The 23,940-nt window shown below is 35.0% G+C and overlaps 2 protein-coding genes and 1 pseudogene across 2 annotated transcripts; 2 read left to right on the top strand and 1 right to left on the bottom strand.

Annotated features, from left to right (window-relative positions):
• The first annotated feature begins 799 nt into the window (after positions 1-799).
• On the top strand, positions 800-8,438 carry LOC131004831 (peptidyl-prolyl cis-trans isomerase CYP95-like; annotated as a pseudogene).
• A 1,039-nt stretch (positions 8,439-9,477) lies between these two features.
• LOC131004813 (uncharacterized) lies at positions 9,478-11,789 on the top strand. The gene is made up of 7 exons (XM_057931569.1): positions 9,478-9,539; positions 9,601-9,652; positions 10,575-10,601; positions 10,694-10,763; positions 10,917-11,024; positions 11,135-11,288; positions 11,708-11,789. Exons 1-7 carry the CDS (start codon positions 9,478-9,480, stop codon positions 11,787-11,789), a joined length of 555 nt encoding a protein of 184 aa, XP_057787552.1.
• Positions 11,790-18,211: 6,422 nt separating this feature from the next.
• Positions 18,212-19,516, bottom strand: LOC131004835 (RNA-binding protein involved in heterochromatin assembly dri1-like). The gene is made up of 4 exons (XM_057931584.1): positions 19,367-19,516; positions 18,889-19,223; positions 18,617-18,723; positions 18,212-18,529 (listed from the first exon to the last, which is right to left on the bottom strand). Exons 2-3 carry the CDS (start codon positions 19,206-19,208, stop codon positions 18,633-18,635), a joined length of 411 nt encoding a protein of 136 aa, XP_057787567.1. The 5' UTR covers positions 19,209-19,223; positions 19,367-19,516; the 3' UTR covers positions 18,212-18,529; positions 18,617-18,632.
• Between the last annotated feature and the right edge of the window lie 4,424 nt (positions 19,517-23,940).

The following is a 23,940-nucleotide window of genomic DNA, read 5'->3' as shown; positions in this document are numbered from 1 at the left end:
AGATAAAAACTGGATCTAACTAACATAAATCATATCAATATGATTAACACAATGGAGGTCTCTGCACATGCATTTTATGTTGATTAATTTATGAGTGTATAAGTTTATAACATGAAAGCATATTAACACAGATCCCTTATGACAACCCTCTAGTGCAAATGGGTGTAAGCAGCATAATCTTCAAAGCTGAGTTTTTTAATTACAATAGATGAGTTATCAATCTTTTAAAATACAATAATTCGAGAATTGGGTGAGAATCACTTTCTGAACCTTATGCATCATCGATTTTTCATTTTAACCATCGACGAATCGGCATTCAGTTTGGCGAAAAAATAACAACAACAATCGAAAAACAACAGACGAACAAAAAATTGGGGTTGAAGAGCTAGGCCTGACCTGTTCCGGAAGACGACGTTGATTCACCGATGTTGCTGTCCCGCTGTGTCCAGATTTCCGATGGGCGTCCGTCAATTGCCTTTGAAATTTTTCTCCCCCAAAACTGTAGTCGCAAATGGTATGGGAAACGATGGAGGCGGTGAGAAGCTAGGGCAGAATTCTCATCGAAATTCGCGAGAAGGGTAGCAAAAATGTAATCTAGATTCGCAGGATAAAAGTTATAGGATGGGGGAGGAGGTATTATTAGACGGGGTTATTCTTGCAAATTAAGACCGGGCCCTTTATTAAACCTGGGCCATTCGCATAAGCCTAATAGGATAGCAAACACAGCATAAATCTGGAATAAATTAACTTATACAGGCTATAACCCAATATCAAACGGGCCCTAAAATAAAAATTAAAGAATAAAGTAGAGAGTAAAGGGTCTAGGTTTTTCTTTCCACAGCCACAGAGGCACGCACACACCCAACGCAAACACACAGTCACACACTCTCTCTTTCACACACCCACACCCAGACACATTTTCTGTGGAGAGGAGCTGCTCTGTCAGCTGCACCGCTTGGCAAGGGCTCAAAACCCTAGCACAAATTCTACTGGATGCTCCTCGTTCTTCGTTCGACACTCTGAATTCATGCTGTAGTGTAATTTTGTTGATTGTTTCTTATTTCGGTTCTCCGTTTGGGATTTCGAGGTATAATTGAAGTTTATGTTGCAAACATTTTTCTGTTTTCTCGCAAATTTAGATTGCTGGTGTTGTCGTCATGCATAGAGTTGATTTTGGAATAATTTGCTTTGGTTTTCGGTGTTGCATTAAGCTACAAGTATTCTTATTAGGGTTTAGGGTTTCAGTATGTTTATTGATTTGTTATTGTTCTTTCTGTTTGCCTATCGATGCAATTTGAGTTTTCTTCTGTGATTTATTGCATTGTCATCTGCATGTAGTTAATTATTGAGCATTTTCTCGAAATATTCGTAGGATCATTCACTTGGTTAGGAATTTCCATGATGACTGTGATGTAAGCTTTTATATCATGAAAATCCTAACAATGTTGGAGGAACTTTACCTTTACCCAATTTTGGATCTGAGCGGCTGTAGGATTTTTGCTAACTGTTTTGACAAGAAGAATGATCTTCACATTAATGCTGCAATTACTTCTTTAGTCATGTGTTTTGATTTGACATTGATTTGTGTTGTTAAAATCAGTGTGAGCTGGAGAAGCTGGAGTGTGTAAAAATGAGTAAGACGAAAGTGCTAGTATTCTTGGATGTCTCAATCGATGGAGATCCTTATGAGAGGATGGTTTTCGAGGTAACTTTTACAGCCCAATGAATTCATTGGTACAAGCTTACCAAATTCACATTATATTTCACCATATATTGCTGTTTGTTTGACTAAACTGATGTTTTAATCCAATGTCATTGGTGCAATGCAGCTATTCACTGATGTTGCTCCCAAGACTTGTGAAAATTTCCGCGCACTTTGCACTGGTAATTTACACCATTATATGCATTGCATATCATACTCCATTACTCCTAAACTTGAACATACATGGGTCCTGATTTTTCTTTACCTTATGTAACTTCCCATATCTTTCCTCAACCCATTGACCTTTCATGATTGATGGGTTACGTGAAGTCATGAGGCTGCTATCACCGGATTGTCAAACAATGCGTTCATAAGTTTTCTTGAGACGTCTCCTGTTTGATTCTCCAATCTAGTTCATTAATCCTATATTGAGCGTGGTATATTTCTTATTCTTGACCTCATTTTCGCTTTCTACATTCCTTCAGGAGAAAAAGGTGTTAGTGTTAAAACCGGAAAACCACTACACTATAAAGGAACATTTTTCCATCGTATTATTGAAGGATATGTGGCTCAGGTATGTCATCTACTTTCTGAAAATTTTCTATCATATGCTTAAAGACATGAGCTCTATTCTATATGATGTATATGCTCTGGCCATTTTATTGGTTGGCCATAAATGAGAAGTGGCTTTTGTGTTTTAGTCAGTTATCCTTGTTTATCCTGTGACAGGGCTGATGGTCACGACTGCATTTCTTGTGATATAGTTTTAAGGTTGTACTTATTGAATTGTCCATTTTTATGATTTACTGAAACTTGCTTAAAAAGCACCAAATGCACTGTTTTTGTAGTTATAATGTTTGACAGCCTTAAACTATTTTGCAGGGAGGGGACTTTCTTAGGAAAGATGGTAAGTTATATGTGGGCATTGACGTTATACTTGCCACCGTTCTCTCTGAGTATGCCTGAGCTGAATCTAATTAACTTTGCAGGTAAATGTGGGGAAAGTATATATGATGGAAAGTTTCCAGGTATGAAACTATTCTTTGGTTTCACCTTTTATTTTTATAGTTTATCATCTCATGAGAACTGATCATACTTGGAATAAGCCATGTATATCTGACACTTTTGATATTAATATTTGCATCTACTAGTTCAGAGAGACAGGCATAGCACTTGCACATGTTTTTCTTTTATCAACTTTTTTGTCTTGAGAACATATGGATTTCCTTTCTATTGCCTGTGAAGGTTGGGGATGACTTTGACCTTATTCTCGCTGCATTGGAGCTTCAGTTCAAATGAGAACAATTGTTTTCTCTTAATATGGTAGGGAATGTAAATGTTCTTGCCTGCATTGTTTGGCGTATATTTTGAATCTTATGGAACATACGACTTGGTTTACAAGTTTCCAGATTCCAGACAATGTTCCTAACTTATGTTAATCCCCTTTTAAGCGTTATCATACGTCAAACCTTTAGATTATTGTACTTGGTTGAGGACTGACATGACTGCTGTTCAGCATCATGCCAAGTAATGATATGAGAACTAATGCAAAATGATTATTTGAGTTGCTTAACCTTGGTCCGATGCTTGTGCATGCATACAAGCTACTAGCCATTTACTGCAAACTCTAGGTGATGTAGAATCTAATTTGTTTGGCGATCATTCCCAACTTCTGTGGGCTGTGTGATCTTGAAATTTGAAGCCAGGTCGAACCATTAGCCTTATGTTATTGTTTTTGAAGCTGGCCAAATTGGATCAGACTATTGACCTGAATGGTGATCCAACATAGAACTGTAGTTTCCTATTTTAAATGCAGAATATGTTGGGATGACTGAAACATGATATTTGATACTATGGGTATGGTTTTTTTAGCTTGTGTGCTGTTTAATCTGCTATGATGATGTTGCTATTGTGAGGACAGACTTTAAATCTATTATCTACCGTTCTTGTATACCCTTAGATGGCTGCATCTCTTTTGCTTTTCAACTCTGTAATGATAGCATTGCTGATCCAACCATCTAATCATGTTCTATTTTGATTGATGTCTGACAGCAGACATTATGTTCTGAACATGGAAATTATGTTATTAATCTATATTTTATGTTTCTTAAATTTTGCTGATATCCTGGCATTCTTGGTCTCTTTTTCACATTGCTGGTGATGAATTAGATGTAGTCTCATTGCTAAATGGATAATATGAGTTAATTTGATTGAATAATACAGATAAGAAAAGCAGTAGAAAAGAGGGACGAAAAAACTAAAAGAGAGTGAAAACTGGCACTAGCCAGAAGTTCTCTGTGGAATCCATCCAAGGATCTATACCGAGTAACTTCTCATTTACAAATATTTCTCATCTAAAGTTCTGATGCTACTCTTTCTGCACTAATTTCAAATATAAACAAAATCAGGGCTTAACTTTCTGTCATTAACAATTGCCATTTCAAAATATCTTCTCTCTCAAACTAATACCTTAGTCCCTTAACATTATTCTTGATAGCATACATGAGATTATAAGTTACATAAATAAAATTATGATCAGTGATGAAACATCTTTTGCCTGGTTATAATCATTTCACTTGTGCGGAATCCTAGATATCTGTCTGCCCCGGTGAGGAGTTCTGATTGACCAAAATAGATCTTTGCAGCTCATTTAATTCCATATTATATGCTCGTTACAAAATGTGACTGCTTTAGATGCAATAATGAATTAGTGCTATTTTCTCAGATGCAATGTCACATGGATTATTGGATTGCATCTGGAGGAGTCAAAACTCTCGTGTGTCTATAAAATGTGTATATTATTTCTGATCAAAGTGTAAAAATTGCCAATATGTGCATATTACTTTTGGTTTGGTGCATTGATTTGTTTAGGCATGTTGCTATGGGGTTGAGGTTGCATAGAAATTTTGTGGTGCCCCACGTTGCTTTCCTTGTCTAAATATTGCTGCTCAATTTTAAATTTGTGCCCTGCTTACGGTTTTCATTTCCATACATCATTTTCATATAGGGTATGTGTATAAGAATTCTTGTTACGTAACTTTCCAGTATTGAACAGGAAATGCTTCTAAAACTGTTTTATGTGTTCCAGATGAGTCCCCGAAACTGAGACATGATGGCCCTGGTTTGTTATCTATGGCTATTGCTGATCGTGATGAGCGAGGCTCTCTCTTCAGTATCACCTTTAAGGCTGATCATCACCTTGATAGGTTTTTATTCTATTCTTTCAAATGTTGGACTATTTTTTCTGGGTACTTGTTAATTCTTGAAATGAAAATACATGATTCTCTCTTAAGGTGCAGAGTAGGTAGTGAGTATTTAAATATAGAGATATTGCTGCAGTTCATATGTGGCATGTTTTATATCTCTTGCTCATCCTCCACGTATATCTGTATGTTTTACTTAAATAGTCTGATAAAGTTAAAATTTATCTGCCTACCTAAGTGTTCCAAATGCTGTAGAAACTCCTTTAATGTGGGCTGAGCATCTGATGTGGCTCTTATACTACATATTTTTATGCAGATAATAAGATTTCTTTTTTCTAAATCCAAATTCCTATGGAACTGAATGTGAAATATGTATTTTCCTCACACATAAAAATTGTGATTACTCTGTGCGATTGATAAGAATTTATAAGGACAACCGTATATACTTTGTAGTGACGTTCATACTGTTTTTCCATAGTTTTTCCATAAATGTTACCCTTAATTAATTGTCGTTTGTGTGATCAACAGGAAAAATATTGTCTTTGGTAAACTTGTGAAAGGACATGAGGTGCTGAAGAAGATGGAAAATGTTGGTGATGATGAGGGAAAACCTACCGTGACTGTGAAAATTGTCAATTCTGGAGAACTATGTGATGGTAGGAAGCTAACCTGTTTCAGGTTTATATATAATTATTTATTATTAATGGGAGCCTCGTACTGATTTGAGCTGTGGCAAGGTGCTCTGCTACCTAGCATTATTATATGTTTTTGACGCATCTTTCAACTTCCTGCTGGACGTCCTTTTCATTGTTTTTACTGCTCCACTTATGCAAAACTGATTTTTGGAGTCTACAGATAAAAAAGAGGGGAAATAAGTTGAAAATGGGAAAGGATGCAATTGATGAATATAAAAACGAGGTAAAACGCAAGGGGAAGCACAAGAAGTCATCAAAGAAGAGGAGGAAAAGAAGAAGATATTACAGTTCTGAATCTGATAGCTCATCAGAAAGCGATACGGACTCTTCAGAATCTGATAGTGAGTCTGACTCAGATGCTTCCTCCTTAAGTGACTCTAGCTCTTCAAGTGATGATAAGCACAAGAAACGAAAGAGATCTAAGAGGGACAAACATAGGCGTGGCAAAGAGAAAAGGATAGGCGACATGAAAAGCGACGAAAGAGGCGAGATAAAAAGTCAAAACGTAAATCTAAAAAGGTTAGCAGTATGATTTGTTGCACCTTAGAGGCTGTACTCTTTTATCTCCTGGGTGTTTATTTATGTCTAGCTAGTTAAGTAAGCTTAGCTCTCCAAATTGGAAATGATATTCCTGTGTGCCAATTACATTGGTAGATTATAAATTTTGACCTCCTTAACGATATCTTCTTAAAGTCCAAAGGACTAATTTTTCTATTATTATCCTCTAATCTTAGTAGCTATGGTTACCTGCTGTGATGACGGATGACCACTGAGTACGCATATCTGGACTTCAAGCTGTTAGTGGCAGCAGGAACTGTTTGGTGGTCTCTGTTTATTTATTTTTGTCTTGTGGAATATATTGTAGGAGTAGTGTTTCTGATAGCGAGAACGAGATTAAATCTGGAAGTAGCTCTCAAGATGATGCTGCAGTTGGTGCTTCTGATGGGAAGTATAAACCCTCTGGTTAGATAACGACTACCTCTGCGAAGTCTTTTTCCTTCTTGAAAGTACTCTTTCTTACTGTTGTAATGTTCCATCTCCCCTGAAGGAAATCAATCGCCTCTTGCGCGAGAGAATTCAAAAGTTAATCATAAAAAAGGGGAGGCAGACTTGTCTGACAAGGAAGAGGGTGAGTTCCCAAGGGAAAATGGAGACCATCAAAGTAATGGAACTGGAGTAGGAATCGGATCTGACAGAGCTGCTGATAGGCACCCTGATGTATTGGATGATCTTCCAAGCAAATCTAGGTCTATATCCCTTTAATTGTTGTCCGCATATTTTTATGCTTATCCTCTAAAAACTTGTGATTTATTGGATCTCTAATTGGCAGAAGTCGAAAGCTTAAGTCCTAGAAGATCCATGAGTAAGAGCATGAGCCTCAGTCCCAGAAATGCTGGCAAAAGTCCTATTGTTGGTGCAAAAAAGAGCAGGAGTAGGAGTCCTAGTGGCAGTAGAAGCCCACAATATTATGGCAGCAGCAGGAGTCCAGCACGGAGCAACAGGAGGACTGCCAGCGTGAGCCCACCAGCTAGGTCTCATTCTCAACAAAGTCGTAGTAGAAGTAGAAGTGCCACCGGTTCTCCGCAAAGAGGAAGAGTGGCCCAGAGCCCGGCAAGAAACCTCATCCAGAAGATCACCATTGAAATCAGTTAGTCGCAGTCCTGTGAGATCTTCTCGGCGAAGTCCAAGCAGGAGCTCGGGCAGACCTTCTCGAAGGAGCATAAGCAGGAGCCCAGTTCGATTGACCCATAGAAGTGTCAGCAGAAGCTCTGGTAGGGTCCCCGTTAGGAGAAGCCCTAGTCCAGGTCCAGCCAGGGCACCTAGAAGGACCAATCGCCGCAGCTTCTCAGGGAGTCCAGTAAGCGCAGGCCACCGGGCTAGGTCACCTGTCTCTGATCGTCGTAGGAGCTCGTCGAGAAGTCCTTCTGTTGATGGATCACCTAAACGCATTAGAAGAGGAAGGGGATTTAGTGACCGATACTCATTTGTCCGGCGATACCGGAGTCGCTCTCCTGAACGGTCTCCTATTAGGTATCGTTATGGTGGTAACCGTGACCGGTGAGGAACACTTTCTACTTGTAATTTCTAGACTCGAGAATATTATTCTTTTGCTTAATGTTCTCTTTTATTGAATTCTGGTAGATACTCAAATTACAGAAGGTCCCCTAGGCGTTTCAGGAGCCCGCCTCGAGCCAGAACACCCCCAAGGTTTGTATTTGTTATCACTTGTTCCTTTTATAGTTTTATATATTAATTCTCAAGTTCCTGCTGAAACTGTGCAGATACAGGGGTAGGAGAAGTAGGACCCGCAGTCCGAGTCCCTCTCGAAGTCCAGTACGCTACCGTGGCCGTCGCTACAGCCGCAGCCGGAGCCCTGTTCGCAGTCGGTCCCCTGTGGAAAGGTACCGTGGCTCACCACCACGTCCTGAAAGGCGGAGGTCACCTTCCCCAAGCAGGAGCCCATCGGCATCACGATCACCACGGGTTTCAGAATCTCCAAAGCGCGTGGAGAAGGGTAGCTCCAGGTCGTCCGTCCGGTAAGCCCCCCTCGCAAGACAGGCCTGGTGTCCTACGGCGACGGCTCCCCCGATTCCGATCGCGATTGATTTCGAGTTGCTACGTTGTGTGATCTCGAGTTAATTATACAAGTAGTTTTGTTGAAATATTGGGAACTCGTAGCGATACTTAACGAAGGCTAGCTAGCGTCTTGTGTGTATGGAACAAATGGTATTTCTAGACTTGAGCTGAAGAGATGTGGGCTTTAAATGGGAAACAATCTCTCTATGTCGAAACTGTTCAAATTTTTGCCCAATGTTAGGAAATTGGAAGTCTTTGTCATTGCTAAGCTTAATTTCTCCTTGACTCCAGTTTTTTTTTTCCACTGCAACGTTTGCATAATCATGCAGTTTTTAACCAAATGATCGAATTGTCTGCCTGCAGTTATTTTCTTGTTGAAGAACGCCTTTAAATGTAGTGATAATTTCAAATGTATATATTTTTCAAATGTGAAAACTAAGAGTATCAAGCAAGTAAAAAATTAAAGAATTTAGCGCGACTACGACATTTATATTGTGTAGAATTATTCAAAGAGCAATGGGGACCACTTACTGTACATTTAGGTCGGTTTTATTCAATTCCATGTTAATATATAGGTGCATGTGTATATAGTAAGTATAATATTAGTAAGAGAGTCTCATTTTTGACGAATTTTATGATTCTAATTCTAACAATGAAATTGTCTAAATTCAATCCCCCCTTGGATTAGAGAGGAAACACTATTTTGGGAGAGAGCTGATTATGTATGCTTAATTCCTAATACTACCAAACAGCAAGCGTAGAAAGAAGAACGTTTATGAGAATTAGGGTTGGTTTTGGAGCAAATGAGCAATCGACATGTGGAAATAGCCAGTAAGAATATTAGCTGAGTTCGTTAGCCCGGCTCGCGATATATAAATACCGAATCCACTATCAAAACACAAGGCTCCACACTTTCCCACTTCCAACACACCAAAAACCTCTCTCTCTCTCCTACTTCTTCTTCTTCGATTTCAGGTGATTCTGCATTGCCACTTTTTGGGTTGCTTTCAGCGCCTCTACGACTCTAGAAAACGCCAGGTTAGTAGTGGATGCCAAAGCTTTTTAAAATTAGACGCACCAAAAGGGGAAAAAAATCATGAGGAAAACGAAAAGATTGCGTTTTTCCGCATGAGGTGGTTATTTTACCATCGCATTTCCATGTCCCAACATTCTCACATGCATGAAAACGTGAGGGGACGTTTGATGAACGTAAAAAAAATTCAATCTTTACCAGTTTACACGCTTTTACACGAGTTGTGTGTGTGTTTTATGAGTTTAACACTATTTAGAACTAGAAGAGATGGCCATTCAACAGTTCTTGAATGATAGTCCTTTACTGCTTTTGGGAAGAATTCTCACGCAGTATGTGTGTGTGTTTTGGGGTATTAGTATGGCATGCTAACTGTGATTCTATTCATTGCAGGGGAAATCTTATCATTAGTATCAAGATATGGCTACCTCTAGCTCTCCAAGGGGTGTGGTTTAATATTTTACCTTCATTTATTTTGACATGTGTGATGCAGTTGTCTCTGAACTTGGGTGTTCTGTTTTTAATTTTGGATCAATTAGGAATGCTGCGCAATATATGTTTAATCATTGTCTATTAAATGTTAAAGGCCGACAAAACTATGCAACGGCATTGCAGTTTGGACCAACTCATGTTTAAAAATGCCAAAAGGGAGACACCAGGCAACAATAGTATGGCTACATGGCCTTGGTGATAGCGGTTCTATGTATGATGGCTTCTTCATTGCTTCGTTCTTCTGTTTCGAGTTTGGGAAGATTATGTGAGCCATTCTTTGCATCAAATCTGAAATGTGTGCACCCAACTAGTTTCCAACAATTGATTGGTGATCAAGGGGAGGTTTTGGTAAATTTGATGGATTCAAGATTATTGTTCAAATTCTGATCTTTCCAATGGATTCTTCTTCATCTTTCTATAATTCTGTTTCTGTAACTTATGTATTATGTGGATTGAAAACCGAATCCTTATTGGATATGCTTCCAAGACCTCAAGCGCGGTATGTTACTATCTGAATTTTTTGAAGTGAATCGCGTAAAACACTGTCACCTGCAGAATTAGGATGAGGGCTGAGGATTTTGAACTTTTCAGACTTTCATTCTCTTGATTTGGTCTAATTAGCCTTAAATTTGTGTTAGCTAATTTCTTGAAATCTGGTGGTTTATATGAATAAGCTACTATGTTTTCAACTTGATTGAGCAACCGGATTTCGTCACGTTAGTAATAAATTTTTCTTGCATGATCATGCTTTAGATTGTAAGATTGAGTATGAACAACTTTTAGAATTTATTTGAATATCTAGATATAGCAAATTAGCCTAATTGGAAGAGGTTAGTTTCATAGACAATTAAATCTCACTATCTGTTTTCTTGCAGATGGGCAGAGATCTTGGGAAGCTTCCTGTTCCAATGTAAGGTTCATGCATAGATTAAACCTATCATGGTGTATAAGGTTGATAATTTAATGATCTCATTTTACACAAAACATCATGTAGGTGAAGTGGATCTGCCCTACTGCCCCTACTCGCCCCGTTCCTATATTTGCTAGACTTCCTGGTCGCGCTTGTAGATACATACTTGTCCAATCTCTTATCATTTTCTCATCATCATCATCATCATCATTCTTCCATGACAAATGGTGATTTTTCCTTATATTGTTGTATTAACCATTGTTAATTTGTTATCTACTGTTTCCCTTATTGATATGTCTATCCACAGGGTTTGATCCAAGAGACGTATCTGAGGAAGATACGTCTCCCGATTCACAAGGACTGAATGAAACAGCTGCACTCATTGCACAGATCTTTTCAAGAGAGCCTTGTGATGGTAAGGCTTCTTTCCCTTTTTGAATGAAATGTTCATATCAAACTACATTCTTGATATTCAATAAGGCATGAAAATGACATTGTTTGTGAATTCTTGCGCTTCATCTGCAGTCAAACTAGGCATCGGAGGATTCAGCATAGGCGCTGCAGCTTGCTCTATACGCGGTCCACACACTACATTCTTGGCGAAGATGGTAGCAGGACTTCGGTTTCTGGAAAACTTGAGCTCTGTCATAGTTCTTAGTGGCTGGCTTCCATTTTACAAGTAACACCATTTCCATAATCTCTCATTCTCTTTCGGGTGATTGATGTAAGTCGGCAAGGTGGGCGTTTTTTTAGGTCATTGAGGGCCCAAAATGGATGGATCGAGCCTCAGCAACGTGCTTCATGTGAAGCAACTGCATGTTTTCTTAGGCCATGGCACAGGTAGGGAGCACCCTACTGAAGGAAATGGTGATCATTTTGATGCCAAATTTTTCTTGCTGCATCACTGATTTCTACAACATGTTTTGAAACTTGTTTGAAGAGGATGAGGTGGTGAGCTTTGAACATGGGGAAAAATCTGCCTGCATTCTGCATTCAGCTGGATTTCAGAAACCTCACTTGGACCAGATTTGAAGGGTACTATTTTTTTTTGTTTATATTAGTGTTCATTGATTATGATGATCTTGATTATAAATGCAGGCTTTGCCATGATACATGTGGTGCAGAGATGCTAGAAATGTGCAGCTGGCTTAATGAGGCTTTGAAGCTGCAGGGATGGTAGGAGACTTACTTACATGATACATACACACATATGAATCTTGATATCTTCATTCTTTCTTAGTTTGCTACCATTCTTGCAAGGAAACATCTTATCATTCTTGAAATTGTTTGATAACAGTAGAAATTTCAGGTTAAAAAAATAACATTTTTTTAGTATTTTTTGGTTTCTATTGTGCATTCTCTCAATGATGATATAATTCTGTAATAATCTGTGTGGAGTATTATTTTTTTAGTATTTTTTTATGAATACATAAAATTTTCAATTTTTTTCATGAAAAAGGGGTAGAAAATAAGAAAGAAGAAAACTTTACACATTTTATCAAAAAAAAAAAAAAAACTTTACACATGAAATTTATTAAATTTATTTTAAGAGAAAAATTTATAAACAAACACTATTTTTTGAAGAAAAATAATTCTTGAATGATTTTTACTTCTCCTAAAAGAACACTTCAATGATTTGTACTTCTGGAAAATGGACCAATTAGTAGGCTTATAAAAATGTGCTTTATACTCTAAGAAGAAAAAGGGGGATAAAAAAGCAATCTTTTTTATAGCACTAAGAAAAATTGGATGGGAAAAAACAATCTTCTTTAGTTATTGTATTTGGTATCATTGACTATCACAGTAAGTGATAAAAATCCATACATTTTTCCCTTTAAATGCACATTTTTGGAGGGCCATATGCCACCACTGTGAAGTGATGATTAAAGTTTCCTCTTTCAAAGTTATAAAAGAGCATGAAATTTAGAGCTTTGAATGACATTAATATGCTACTATCTCTACTTTTTTTTTTTGTTTAGTATAGCTTATGATTCGAATTTTGGATTTTTTAAAAATAATTTGAATATTTGTTTATTTTTTAAAAAACTTTCACCGAATTCTCATCGCTCCATCTCATTTATTGTACATTTTACGCGTGAATCCAACGAGCTGATTCAATTTTCCAACATCAAATTCTCAGTCATAAGCCAAAATTAAAACTTTATGCAAAGTTTCATGTTTTAAAAAATAATGAAAGTTTATAGACCATTTTATACACTTAATCCCTTTTTTCAGATCATTTCATTCTACTTCAAGTCTATGGGCCAATTTTTTAATTCATTCTCATTTTTGGTTTTATTGAATTTCTTGGTATTGCGTATAAGCCATGATGTGTGTATATAATATAGAGCAAGAAGCAACATGGATGGTAGCACGATTTAAATTCTACATTTTACTTAATATATACTTCCTCTGTCCCACTTCAATAGGCTCACTTCTTTGGCACGGAGAGTTAAGAAAAATTAATTTTAGTAGAAAAGTGGTAGCTAAAGTGGTGTGGTCCACACGGACCACACCAATTAAATATAACTTTTTTACTCAAAAATAAAAATGAGCCTATTGGAATGGGACGGAGGGTGGTATATAATATTTGATGAAGCATAACATTAACAGTGTAATACCCAAATACTTTGACTTGCATACGAGAAAACACATCAAAGTGGTTAAAGAGAGACAAGAATCTCTTCAAAGCTAAATATGTAGCATAGTTGCAGACACCAATCAACAATTTGGTTGCTTTTTGACCAATTAATTATCTCTCATTAAGCATGCTTCTCAAGAGAGCTCAATGAAAACAACATCTAAGATTTTATCACCTCTTAAAGCTTTGGAATCCAATGCATGTCAATATTTCTTCAATTTATTTTATTGCTACAATTGAATATGATGGATATCATAAAATAAAAATAAAAATAAAAAATTGTGAGAGCTCAAGGACCCTTTTATTTAATTGTTACCAAGATTTTGAATTTTCATTAATTTCATATTTAATAATGTTCTCAAAATGGTATAAGTTGTTTGGTATCTTGGTATTCAATGTGATCATGTTAAGTATTTTGTTTATTCATTTTCTTGTTCAACTCAAAACGCCTTGAAACAAGGGTTACTGATTCATATTGTATTATGTATACTATTATACCATATACATTACTCCCTCCATCTAGGTCGGCTTGATCTATTTTTTTTATTTTTTTTTGGTACGATTATTTAGAAAATAAGACTATATATATTAGATAGTGTAAAGTGATTACCTAAAAGAAAATAGACCAGGTCAAATAAGGATAATCAAAAAAAAAATACACAAATAAAATGAGACGAAGAAGAATATTTTAAATTGTTGATAAATAAAATACATATACGGTTATTAATTACGATCAAATTTCGAAATATAAAGAAAACTAAAACCCTATCCCCAAAAGAAAATTCGTTAAAACAACACCATCAAAGATAGCTTTAATTATGGGGTTAATGCCGTGAAAAACCATGAACTTTGGTGTCATTTCAAAATTTTCCATGAACTATTTTTTTTTATCCAATTTTCCATGAACTTAAGGGGTTGAACAATTTTTTTCCACAATTTTCAAAAATCCCCCAAATTGAATGCTGACATGCATTTTAAAATAACCTGAAATATGACATTGGCACCGTCGGACAGGAAACCAAAACGACGTCATTTCATTGGGGGTAAAACGGCGTCGTTTTTACCTTAATTCCACGGAGGATTCGTCGACCTCGTTAGCCCAGCCCATGAAGAAGTCGGAGATTATATGCAGAGCGGCGGGGCGCCGTCTCTGGCGGTTATATCGCGGATTAGGGCGCGGAAGGGGGGTTGGAGGGAGGTGGAGGCGCGGAAGAGGGTGGCGAGGAGGTGGAGGGGTACGGCCTCCGAGTTCTCTGTGTCCGGAGGGAGGCCATGATCGGCGGCGGAGAAGAGGAGGTCGGAGAAATGGATTTGGGGGTTGGAATTCTCTGCAACTTCACCAGCACAGCAACAACAGAGAGAGATGGGGGATCGAGCGAGGGATAGAGAGGCGTGACTGGCGGCGGTGACTTGCAGCTTTCGTCCTCCCAATCCTCCACCGACTTGCAGATCTGAAATGGGAAAATTTCCACCGACTTGCAGATCTGAAATGGAAAAATTTAAAAACCCTAGGAAGTTTGTAGTTCGAGAATTTGGAAGGAAAGAGGGAGAAGAAAAGGCGCCGGCCTCGCGGCGCCGGATGCGGCGAAAACCGGCGACGTCCGCCGGAGGAGAGCGAGAGAGAGACAAGAGAGAAGAGAGAGAACGTAGAGAGAGAGAAGGGTGAGGAAGAAGAACAATTCGTGTTTTTTTTTCCATGTGGCAATTTTTGGTCCACATAAGCGCCATATCAGCTCGTATTGCCTAAAAATTGCCATGTCAGCCCGGAGCTTCATCGGAGGAAAAATTCGTGGAAGAATTGTTCAGGCGTTTAAGTTCATGGAAAATTGGATAAAAAAAATAGTTCATGGAAAATTTTAAAATGACACCAAAGTTCATGGTTTTTCACGGCATTATCCCTTAATTATATCCTTGCACATATTAATTGACATGTGATACATTAGACCACGAAAAAAAGATACCTCAATTTACGTGTGTTGGTCTAGTAGGTAGGTGGTTAATGTCTAAGGCCTGAGGTCTTGAATTTGAGTTCATCGTTGTGCGGTCTAATTTTTTTATTTACTTATGTAATTTATCCAAAAAAAAAACCTTCATTTTCAAATAAATGTTTTTAACTGTGGAATATGTCTATCAAGAAAATTGAAATATTATTATTTTTACCCTTATAGTGTAACATACGAAGTGTGTTAAGTCGGAATAGTACTGCAAAGAGTAAAGGTAAATTTGTATATGTTTTATAATTATTTTTTGTATAGAGTTTAAAATAGTACTCCCTCCGTCCCAATAAAAGTGGCCACATTTCCTTTTTGGGTGTCCCATTAAAAGTGGCTACTTTCTAAAAATGGCAAAAGTTTACTTTAATTAAGTCAACAATTACTCACTAATTTGGTCAACAATTGTAGGCCACTTTCTAAAAATGTCAAAATTACTCACTAATTTGGTCAACAATTGTAGGCCACTTTTTAAAAATTACTCACTAATTTTGGTGGGTCACACTCAAGTAAAGGTAAATTTGTATATGTTTTATAATTATTTTTTGTATAGAGTTTAAAATAGTAACTTATTTGGAAACATTTATTCAAGACGAAGTAAATAGTGAGTATTAATTTAAAGAAAAAGGAAGAAAAAAAAATGCAGGAGATTGGTGGAATAAATGAGTTGTGTTGTAAAAGTTGTAAGCAAATTATTTGGAATGAGTTCATATCACGTACGAAGAATATCTTTAATTATGTAATCATTACTTACTGACATGCAGATAGATAGATTGACGTGAGACATTCACAAATCTAGCTACCTCAATCATTGTCAACTATTATAAGAATGATTTTGAAAAATTAAATAAAATAAAATAATTAGCCAGAGCAATTCTCAACCTTTTATTAAAAACAATTAATGGAGTAAGAGGTATAATAAGAAGTCAACCTTTGATCTTTTTTTTTTTGAGGGTACCTTTGATCTTATTTTGTACATTGAGTCTCACTGATCTTATTCACAATAGTATGAGGGTGTGATTGATATGTATGAATAATATCGTAATAATAGAATATAGTAATGAATTTTGGAAATGAAATGATGATGAAAATTAATGAAGTAAATATAAGTATAATTCTTATACTAATTGACATCAATGAGGAATGATTCTTTAAGCAGTTTATCACAGTTAATAGCTAATTAAATGGCATTTTATCATCGTTATTAGTACATTATAAAAATATATTTAGTCAATATTATGCTATTTTATATTATCAATAACTCGTTCAAATGATTAATAAGTTTTGTATATATTCTGTAATTTTCTTATTAATCATGTATAAGTTTTTAGTGAGGTATTTAAATAATCCAGCAATTTATCTGATTTAGTCGAGTTTTTTTTTTTTTTTTGAAGTTCTTTTCAAAAAATTGTTGAATTTATTAGTATAAATATTTACAAACGATTGAGTAGTATTTTTGTGAATACAAAATATGTAAAATTTAAAACTTTAGTTATTTTATAAGTTAAATATATTTTTTTATAATTAAGTTATGAGATAAATAATTAAAATTTGATTTAACTTCATTAAAATTAGAATTGCATAGGGAACAAAGACGTAAATGTAACAAATAAAAATTAATTTTGGGGTACTAGTGTAATGTTACACCCACACCACTAACACTAATTTTTAAAAAGATCTTTTATGTCATTGATAGTTTTTGTGTATTTTTTGAGTTGACAGAAAAGCAAATTTTGTTATTGAAGGAGTCAAAAGGGAGGAACAACAAAAAAGAGGCTGCAGCTCAAATTCCAAGTTTCAAAAGATGCCTAATATCAAAGGAAGATTTATATGTATATATATGATGAAAAGGAAAAGATTCCAAGAGGTTCAAAACTTTTGAATCAAAAGTGTAATCTTTACTCCATATGTTTGCTTGTGTTTTTCTTTTCCTTTTTATGACGGAAAGACTTATTTGTATGTAAAAAAATTAAACTAAATATCAAATCACAAAAAATTTATTTATTTTAATTTCAAATGTTATTTAATTAAAATCACTTAATTAAATGGGTGATTAACTAATATACATTTCATTTTTGTCTTTTGATTGGTCAATCATATTCTATATATATGCATGCATCAAACAGGAGATTTATATATAGTTCCATCTCCTATTTATTTTATTTTAGAAGTATTTATAAATTATAATTATCATATCATGAATGTTATGCTACATACCTTATGTGAGCATCTTACGTGAGCATCACTCACATTTAGCCATCGTTAGCATTATTTTTTTTTATTTTAGATATTTATTTTTATTCTAATACTTCATAAATCGTTATTAGGATCATTAATTTTATAAATAACATAAAAATCAAAGTCTAATTTGTTCTTTTTATTAATTATTTGAAGTTCAAGGGAATATGAACAAATCGGACTTTGATTTTTTGTTATTATAAAATTAATGATCCTAATAACAATTTATGAAGTATTAGAATAAAAATAAATGTCTAAAACAAAAAAGATAATGCTAACAAGGGCTAAACGTGAGTGATGCTCACGTAAAGTATGTAGCATATATATATATGGAGAAGGGTTCAACAGAGAATGCTAAATATTTAGAGAATAGAGAAATCGTGAAACAAAAACGAACAGATCTATAATTTTGATGAACAAATCAATGTACCGCATGAACAACAATTTGCCCCGGGTTCGAATCCTGTTAGTGGCTAAGTTTTTTTCTCTATTTTTATTAAATATGTCTGTTCATTATTTATGTTGATCTGTTCGTAAAATATATAGATTTGTTCATGATGAATAAAAATATATATATGTATATATATATATATATATATATATATATATATATATATATATATGTTATTTTTGAAATAATGAGCCGCGCGATATATATTTTATAATCCAGTTGAATATATTTGTCCAAATTCCAATTAGTAACTTGATTGTCTCGGTCAATTAAGAGTCTAAGATAAATGCGATTTTTTATAACCATACAATATCGATATTATAAGTAGATGAAAATAACATGAAATACAAACGCTAGCTACATCTTAAATGCCTAGCTCACAAAATCAAATACTAAAACTTCCTACCATCATAAAAAAAAATGCAACAATAGCTCGCCTAACGCTAATTCCCTAATTAAGGAAATCAAAATTAAGAAAACAGAAAAATAAATTGGGAAATGCAGAGTAGCTAAATCATATCCTTGGGAGCAAAGACCATATATTATCGTCCACGATTCCATTACTTGTTCCCTCATATCATGCTTTTCATAGTTTATACCTGAAAAAAAAATAAAAAACAATTACTGATCAAACAAAAAAAATCCAAATACTTTGTGTTTTAAAAAAAGGGGGAAGAAGAAATTACCCAAAAATATAAATAATTAGAAGAAAGAGTTGCCACTGGATTCCCTTGGCGCATTGCACCTGAAGCATTCCAGCCTGCTCGCAAAATTGTGCTCGTTGCATCCATACCTGTTGAAATTTTTATAATTTTAATTAAATCTATTCCTCCCCAAATTCTACTTTATAAGTATTACACTATTAAATAAAATCATAGAGGAATTAATATATGAAGTAGTATTTCGCATGACTATAAATGTGTTTCAATTAAATGATTAATAATCTTTGAATTGGTACCTAGTGCAAATCCAGTCGCCGGATTTCCAGCCAGAGCGGTTGGCGGCGGCGGCACGGGGCCGCGAGAAGTCGGAGTCGAAGGCACCGGCGGCGGCGGCGAGTTCATCCTTGAAGGCGCCACACTTGAAGCAGGTGGAGCGGCTGGCGAAGTTGTGGGCCCCGCAGTTGGCGACGGCGCAGTACCAGTCGCCGGGCCGGACGTCCGGGCCCGTGGTGAACCCGAACGCGGGCTTCGGGCCCCCGCATCGCTGGCACGACTCTCTCCGCTGGAAATTGTGGTGCTGGCAGGCCCGACAACTCCAATCGCCCGGCCTGTTCATCTTTTCTTTTTCTCCCTAATCAAATATAGGAGTATTATTTTATTATTATTTCGACGTCAATGTCACACTCAATTAGATAAATATATCCATATCGAGACAGAATATATACTAACGAGTAATGCATGGAACTAGCTTGTTGAGAAGAGAGCAAAGCATACCTTAAAATAGATGAAATGGAATTTTGGCTAAGTTAGTTAATGAGCGTTGAGAAATATATATTGTTGGAGGTGTGTGACAAAGTGGCACATATATATATAGAGTGGGGAAATTAAGGGCTGCAAAAATCGAGGTGATAGTTGAGTGGAATCGCATAAAAAGAACTAAAATTTAAAGAGAAAAAGAGATTGCTGCTGCACTGCAGCCTCCATGCACATTTTACATACATTCACTTTTCTTATATCATATGTATATACTTTCCTTTATCTCAAATCGTATGTCAATCATTTGTTTTTTTTCCATTATCTTACTATGTATATATGTGTGTGTGAGGAGTAAATTTAACACATAATTATATAGGTCTTGCTAGTTTATTTATTTAGTACACTTCATTTTCTTTTGTCAATAACTTTTTCTTTATGGATTTTAAAGTTGGCCAACTCAGCACCATTGAGGCACCGTCCAGCAAATCTCTACATTCTAAAAATGCCCTTTCAGATTTATACCCTTTTGCTTATAACCCCACAACATATCAAATTACTATATACACTCCAATAATAAGAAAATTAAAATTTAAAATTATGTGTAATTACTTGCATGTCGACTTAGAATTGGATAACCTAAATTGAATATCCCATTTTTTTTAGATTGAGCCCACTCATTATATTTCATTATCTTGGAATTTCATGATGTCCCTCTAAGTTCATGATTGTTTAGTAATATAATTAAATTTCATGTATATATATTATGATATATTAAACTTTGTTGTGCGAGTGATTGGTTATATTGTTCACTTTTTTGCGACCTGTTTTTTTTACTGTATGTGCCCTTTTTTTTATATTAGAATTGTGAATTAATCAGTTTTTCTAGTTTTGTTTATGCCTTGCTTATCCTGTACGTTGATTCTTCGTGGAGTTGTATTAGACGAGTATTTTTAGTGTTATATTATTTTAGAAATATTTAACACTATTGCATCAAATTTAAATGTTTGAGAATTATATATATATTCGGTTAGTTTAAGTGATTTTCCACTCGTGTATGTAAGATTTCGATTATAGGACCGTTAAAAATTCTAGCTAGCTACAAGTAGTTTTTCGCACATGGCTGAAAAAAGATCTCTCTCTCACACACATTTTTTTGACTCATTGCGTTTTAATTGTTTTTAGTTCCCCTAAAAGAATGTTTTTAGTTGAGACTATAGATTATGATTTATAACACCAAACAAATGTTTCATTTAGTTTTTTTAGTAAACATATATATTTAGTTGAGATTATTGATTTTCAATCTGATTCCTGCAAAAGAAGAAGAGGGAATTCAAATTAATACTAAAAGAAAGTGAGAAAAAATGGTATTATAATTTCGATAAAGATAGTAGAGAGAATCGGAAGTAGTCTTCGAGGTTCAATTTGACCATCTTTCCTTTTTCTTTTTGCACACTGCTCCTCCCTTTTTGCTGTCACGTTTTTCTTTTTCCATAACACACATTTCTCCTTTTTTTCCAAATTTACATACATGAATCATGAATGCATAGACACACATATCATGACTAAGTATATATATATATATATATATATATTTTTTTTCCTTTTAGCTTGTAAATTGTACCATGATATATAATCAAGTTAGCTAATTGCACAAGAATCAATTAATCAATCAAACGCTTCAATAATGACCCAATCTTCCGTTCTTTTGCAATTCCGTTCATCCTAATATTTTTGCATGAGATTGGACAATACTTAATCATCACAATGTCAAAATTCAAAATTAATTAAGACTTCTAAACCTCGTTGTTAGAATTCTCCCACCATATTGTCAATTTTGTATTTGAGCCTCCAAAACTATAAGTTGAGCCATAAGAAGCTTTAATTCTATCGTGCCAACTCCCAACCAGAGGCGGAGCCACTGAGGGGCTTAGGTGGGCATAAGCGAATATTATGCCCATCCCCAACCTTTTTTTTTTTAGAATATTATTTTTTTGTGTGAAATGTATGAATTAAGAGAATGTATATATGAGAGGGAGGGAGAGAGAGAGGGATAGGGAGGGAGAGAGAGAGAATGGGAGAGAGAGTCTTATCTTCACATAGAGATATTTAGAACACAACATAGTTAAAAGTGGTAGTCATTTAATTTTTCAATTGATTTATTGGATAATTGAGTTGACATTGTTTTTACCCGTAGTCACGGCTACTATTGAGATAGCATATTCTGCAATGAATATTGTCAAGAGTAATTTGCGAAATCATATGAAAGAAGAATTGATGAATGACAATTTAGTCGTGTGCATTGAGAATGATATTTTCTTAGTAACTGATAACGAGAAGATCTTCTAATGTTTTCAATCGATGAGTACACGTCGAAATCAATTGTCATTGTTTTATCAAACAGAAACAACTAGCTCACCAAGTATCTATTTTTAAGTTATTTGTAATATATTAGAACTATTTAATCAATGAAAATGTTGTTCGTTATTATTATTATAATCCTTATTTTTCAATGAAAAAAATACTGTATGAATTGCCATTTTTTTTTTTACTCGGGAACTATTATTTCCGAACCCCCGTAAAAGTTCAATTCTCTTATGATAATTCTTGGCTCTATCATTGCTCCTATATAAGTACTCGATTCGACAACATGGGAGCACGAATTAAGACTACAAGTTTCAAAGTACTTAGTCAATTTGGTTTCCAACGTCAGATAAAGAGGGATTAAAATAAAAATTCATTTAAAAATATTATCTATGAATTATTTTCAACTCTTTGGATCATGAAAATCTATAATGAATCAATGAATTTATGATTATGAGTTCGGATTTCATAGAGAGTGACAAATTTCAATTTTTGAATTGATATAATTTCGCGATAAATTCATAAATATTTCACGGAAAATTCATGTTTTGTAATTTGTATTTTAGAAGGGAATTGTAATTTAACCCTTTGCACGTCACGTATATATATGTATAATTTTGTATGAATTTCACATTCAAACTCGTGCAATAAAAGATTTAGGAATAGTTTTGATGGAATTCAGTTGTAAAATTCTTTATATACGTTTTAAAGAATATACTAATTAATACAAAAAAAAAGTGAAATACGAACGAATTGAAGTTTCAATTTCCGGTTCATGATTTTATTTTATAATGCCACCACTAGTATATGAAAATGCAAAAGCGTTCAATTTTCGCATAGTTATATATAGGGTGGTAAATAAATCGAATGAAATTAAAATGAATCGAATATATATTGTGATTTTATATTTTATATTTGAATATTAATCGAGTTGAATATTTATATTTAAATTTGAATTAAATATTTGTCAAATATGAATATTAAAATTTGAATATTGAATTGAATACAAATTATTTAATTAATTTACAACCATAATAACGAGGCGCCACTTATGGTGGAAGAATAACTTCTATTTAAAATTTTGATTTTATAAATTATGAAGTCTTATTTTTAAAATTCCAAAGAATGACTTTAATACGATTATGTTTCTTTGCATTTCTCCAATTTAAAATTGTCAATTATATTTCTCCTTTATAATATTATAATTCTTATATATATATATATATATATATATATATATATATATATATATATATATATATATATATATAGGGATGAGTTCAACAAGAACATAAATATTTGCAAAGTCTAGAGTCATAATCTCGTTCGTTAGATCGATTTTAATCAAGGGCTGAGATTAAAAGCTAATATTAGTATCCCTTAAATTACTCACATCTCTCTCTCCTCTCTCCTCTCTCCTCTCTCTCTCTTCCGTCACTTTTTCCCTCTCTCATTTCTCTCTCTCCCTTCCCTTTTTCCCTCTCTCTCTCTCATCTCTCACACAGAACACACACACACATAGAACACACACAAAAGGTTGTAACAGGTATTCTAGGCGCGGGGATCTACTTCGCCGTCTATCTGCCGGTGATGGAGGTGATCTACCGCGAGGTGCGGTGCTACGCGATGGTGGTGGAGATGCAGCTGCTGATGGGGCTCTCGACCACGGCGTTCGCCACGGCGGGGATGGCGGCGGACGGCGGGTTCACGGACTTGAAATTCGAGAGCGCGGCGGGGTTCGAACTTGTGTTGAACTTGTCTTGAACTTCTGAACTTCTGAATTTGTTGAACTTCTGAACTTGTGTTGTTGAACTTGTGTTGAACTTGTCTTGAACTTCTGAACTTCTGAATTTGTTGAACTTCTGAACTTGTGTTGAACTTGTCATGAACTTAATTATGTATTTTGATTTTAAGAGAGAGAGAGAGAGAGGAGAGAGGGGACGAGAGAGAGAGAGAAGAGAGGTGAGGGGTGACGTGAGAGGAGAGAGGAGAGAGGAGAGAGAAGAGAGTAAATTAAGGGATATTATGAATCTTACCAATTTTAATTATATTAACTTCTAATCTCAGCCTTTGATCAAGATTGATCTGACGAACCAGATTGCGACTCCATTCTCCATCTAATATTGTGTTTCTGTATAATGCAACCCTATATATATATATATATATATATATATATATATATATATATATATATATATATATATATATGGGGGCGGTTATTCAATAAACCA

This window comes from Salvia miltiorrhiza, unplaced genomic scaffold, assembly GCF_028751815.1.
Source record: "Salvia miltiorrhiza cultivar Shanhuang (shh) unplaced genomic scaffold, IMPLAD_Smil_shh original_scaffold_462, whole genome shotgun sequence".
Lineage (NCBI taxonomy): Eukaryota > Viridiplantae > Streptophyta > Magnoliopsida > Lamiales > Lamiaceae > Salvia > Salvia miltiorrhiza.
The sequence above is the reverse complement of the archived record's forward strand: the minus strand, read 5'-3'. Positions and strand labels throughout refer to the sequence as shown.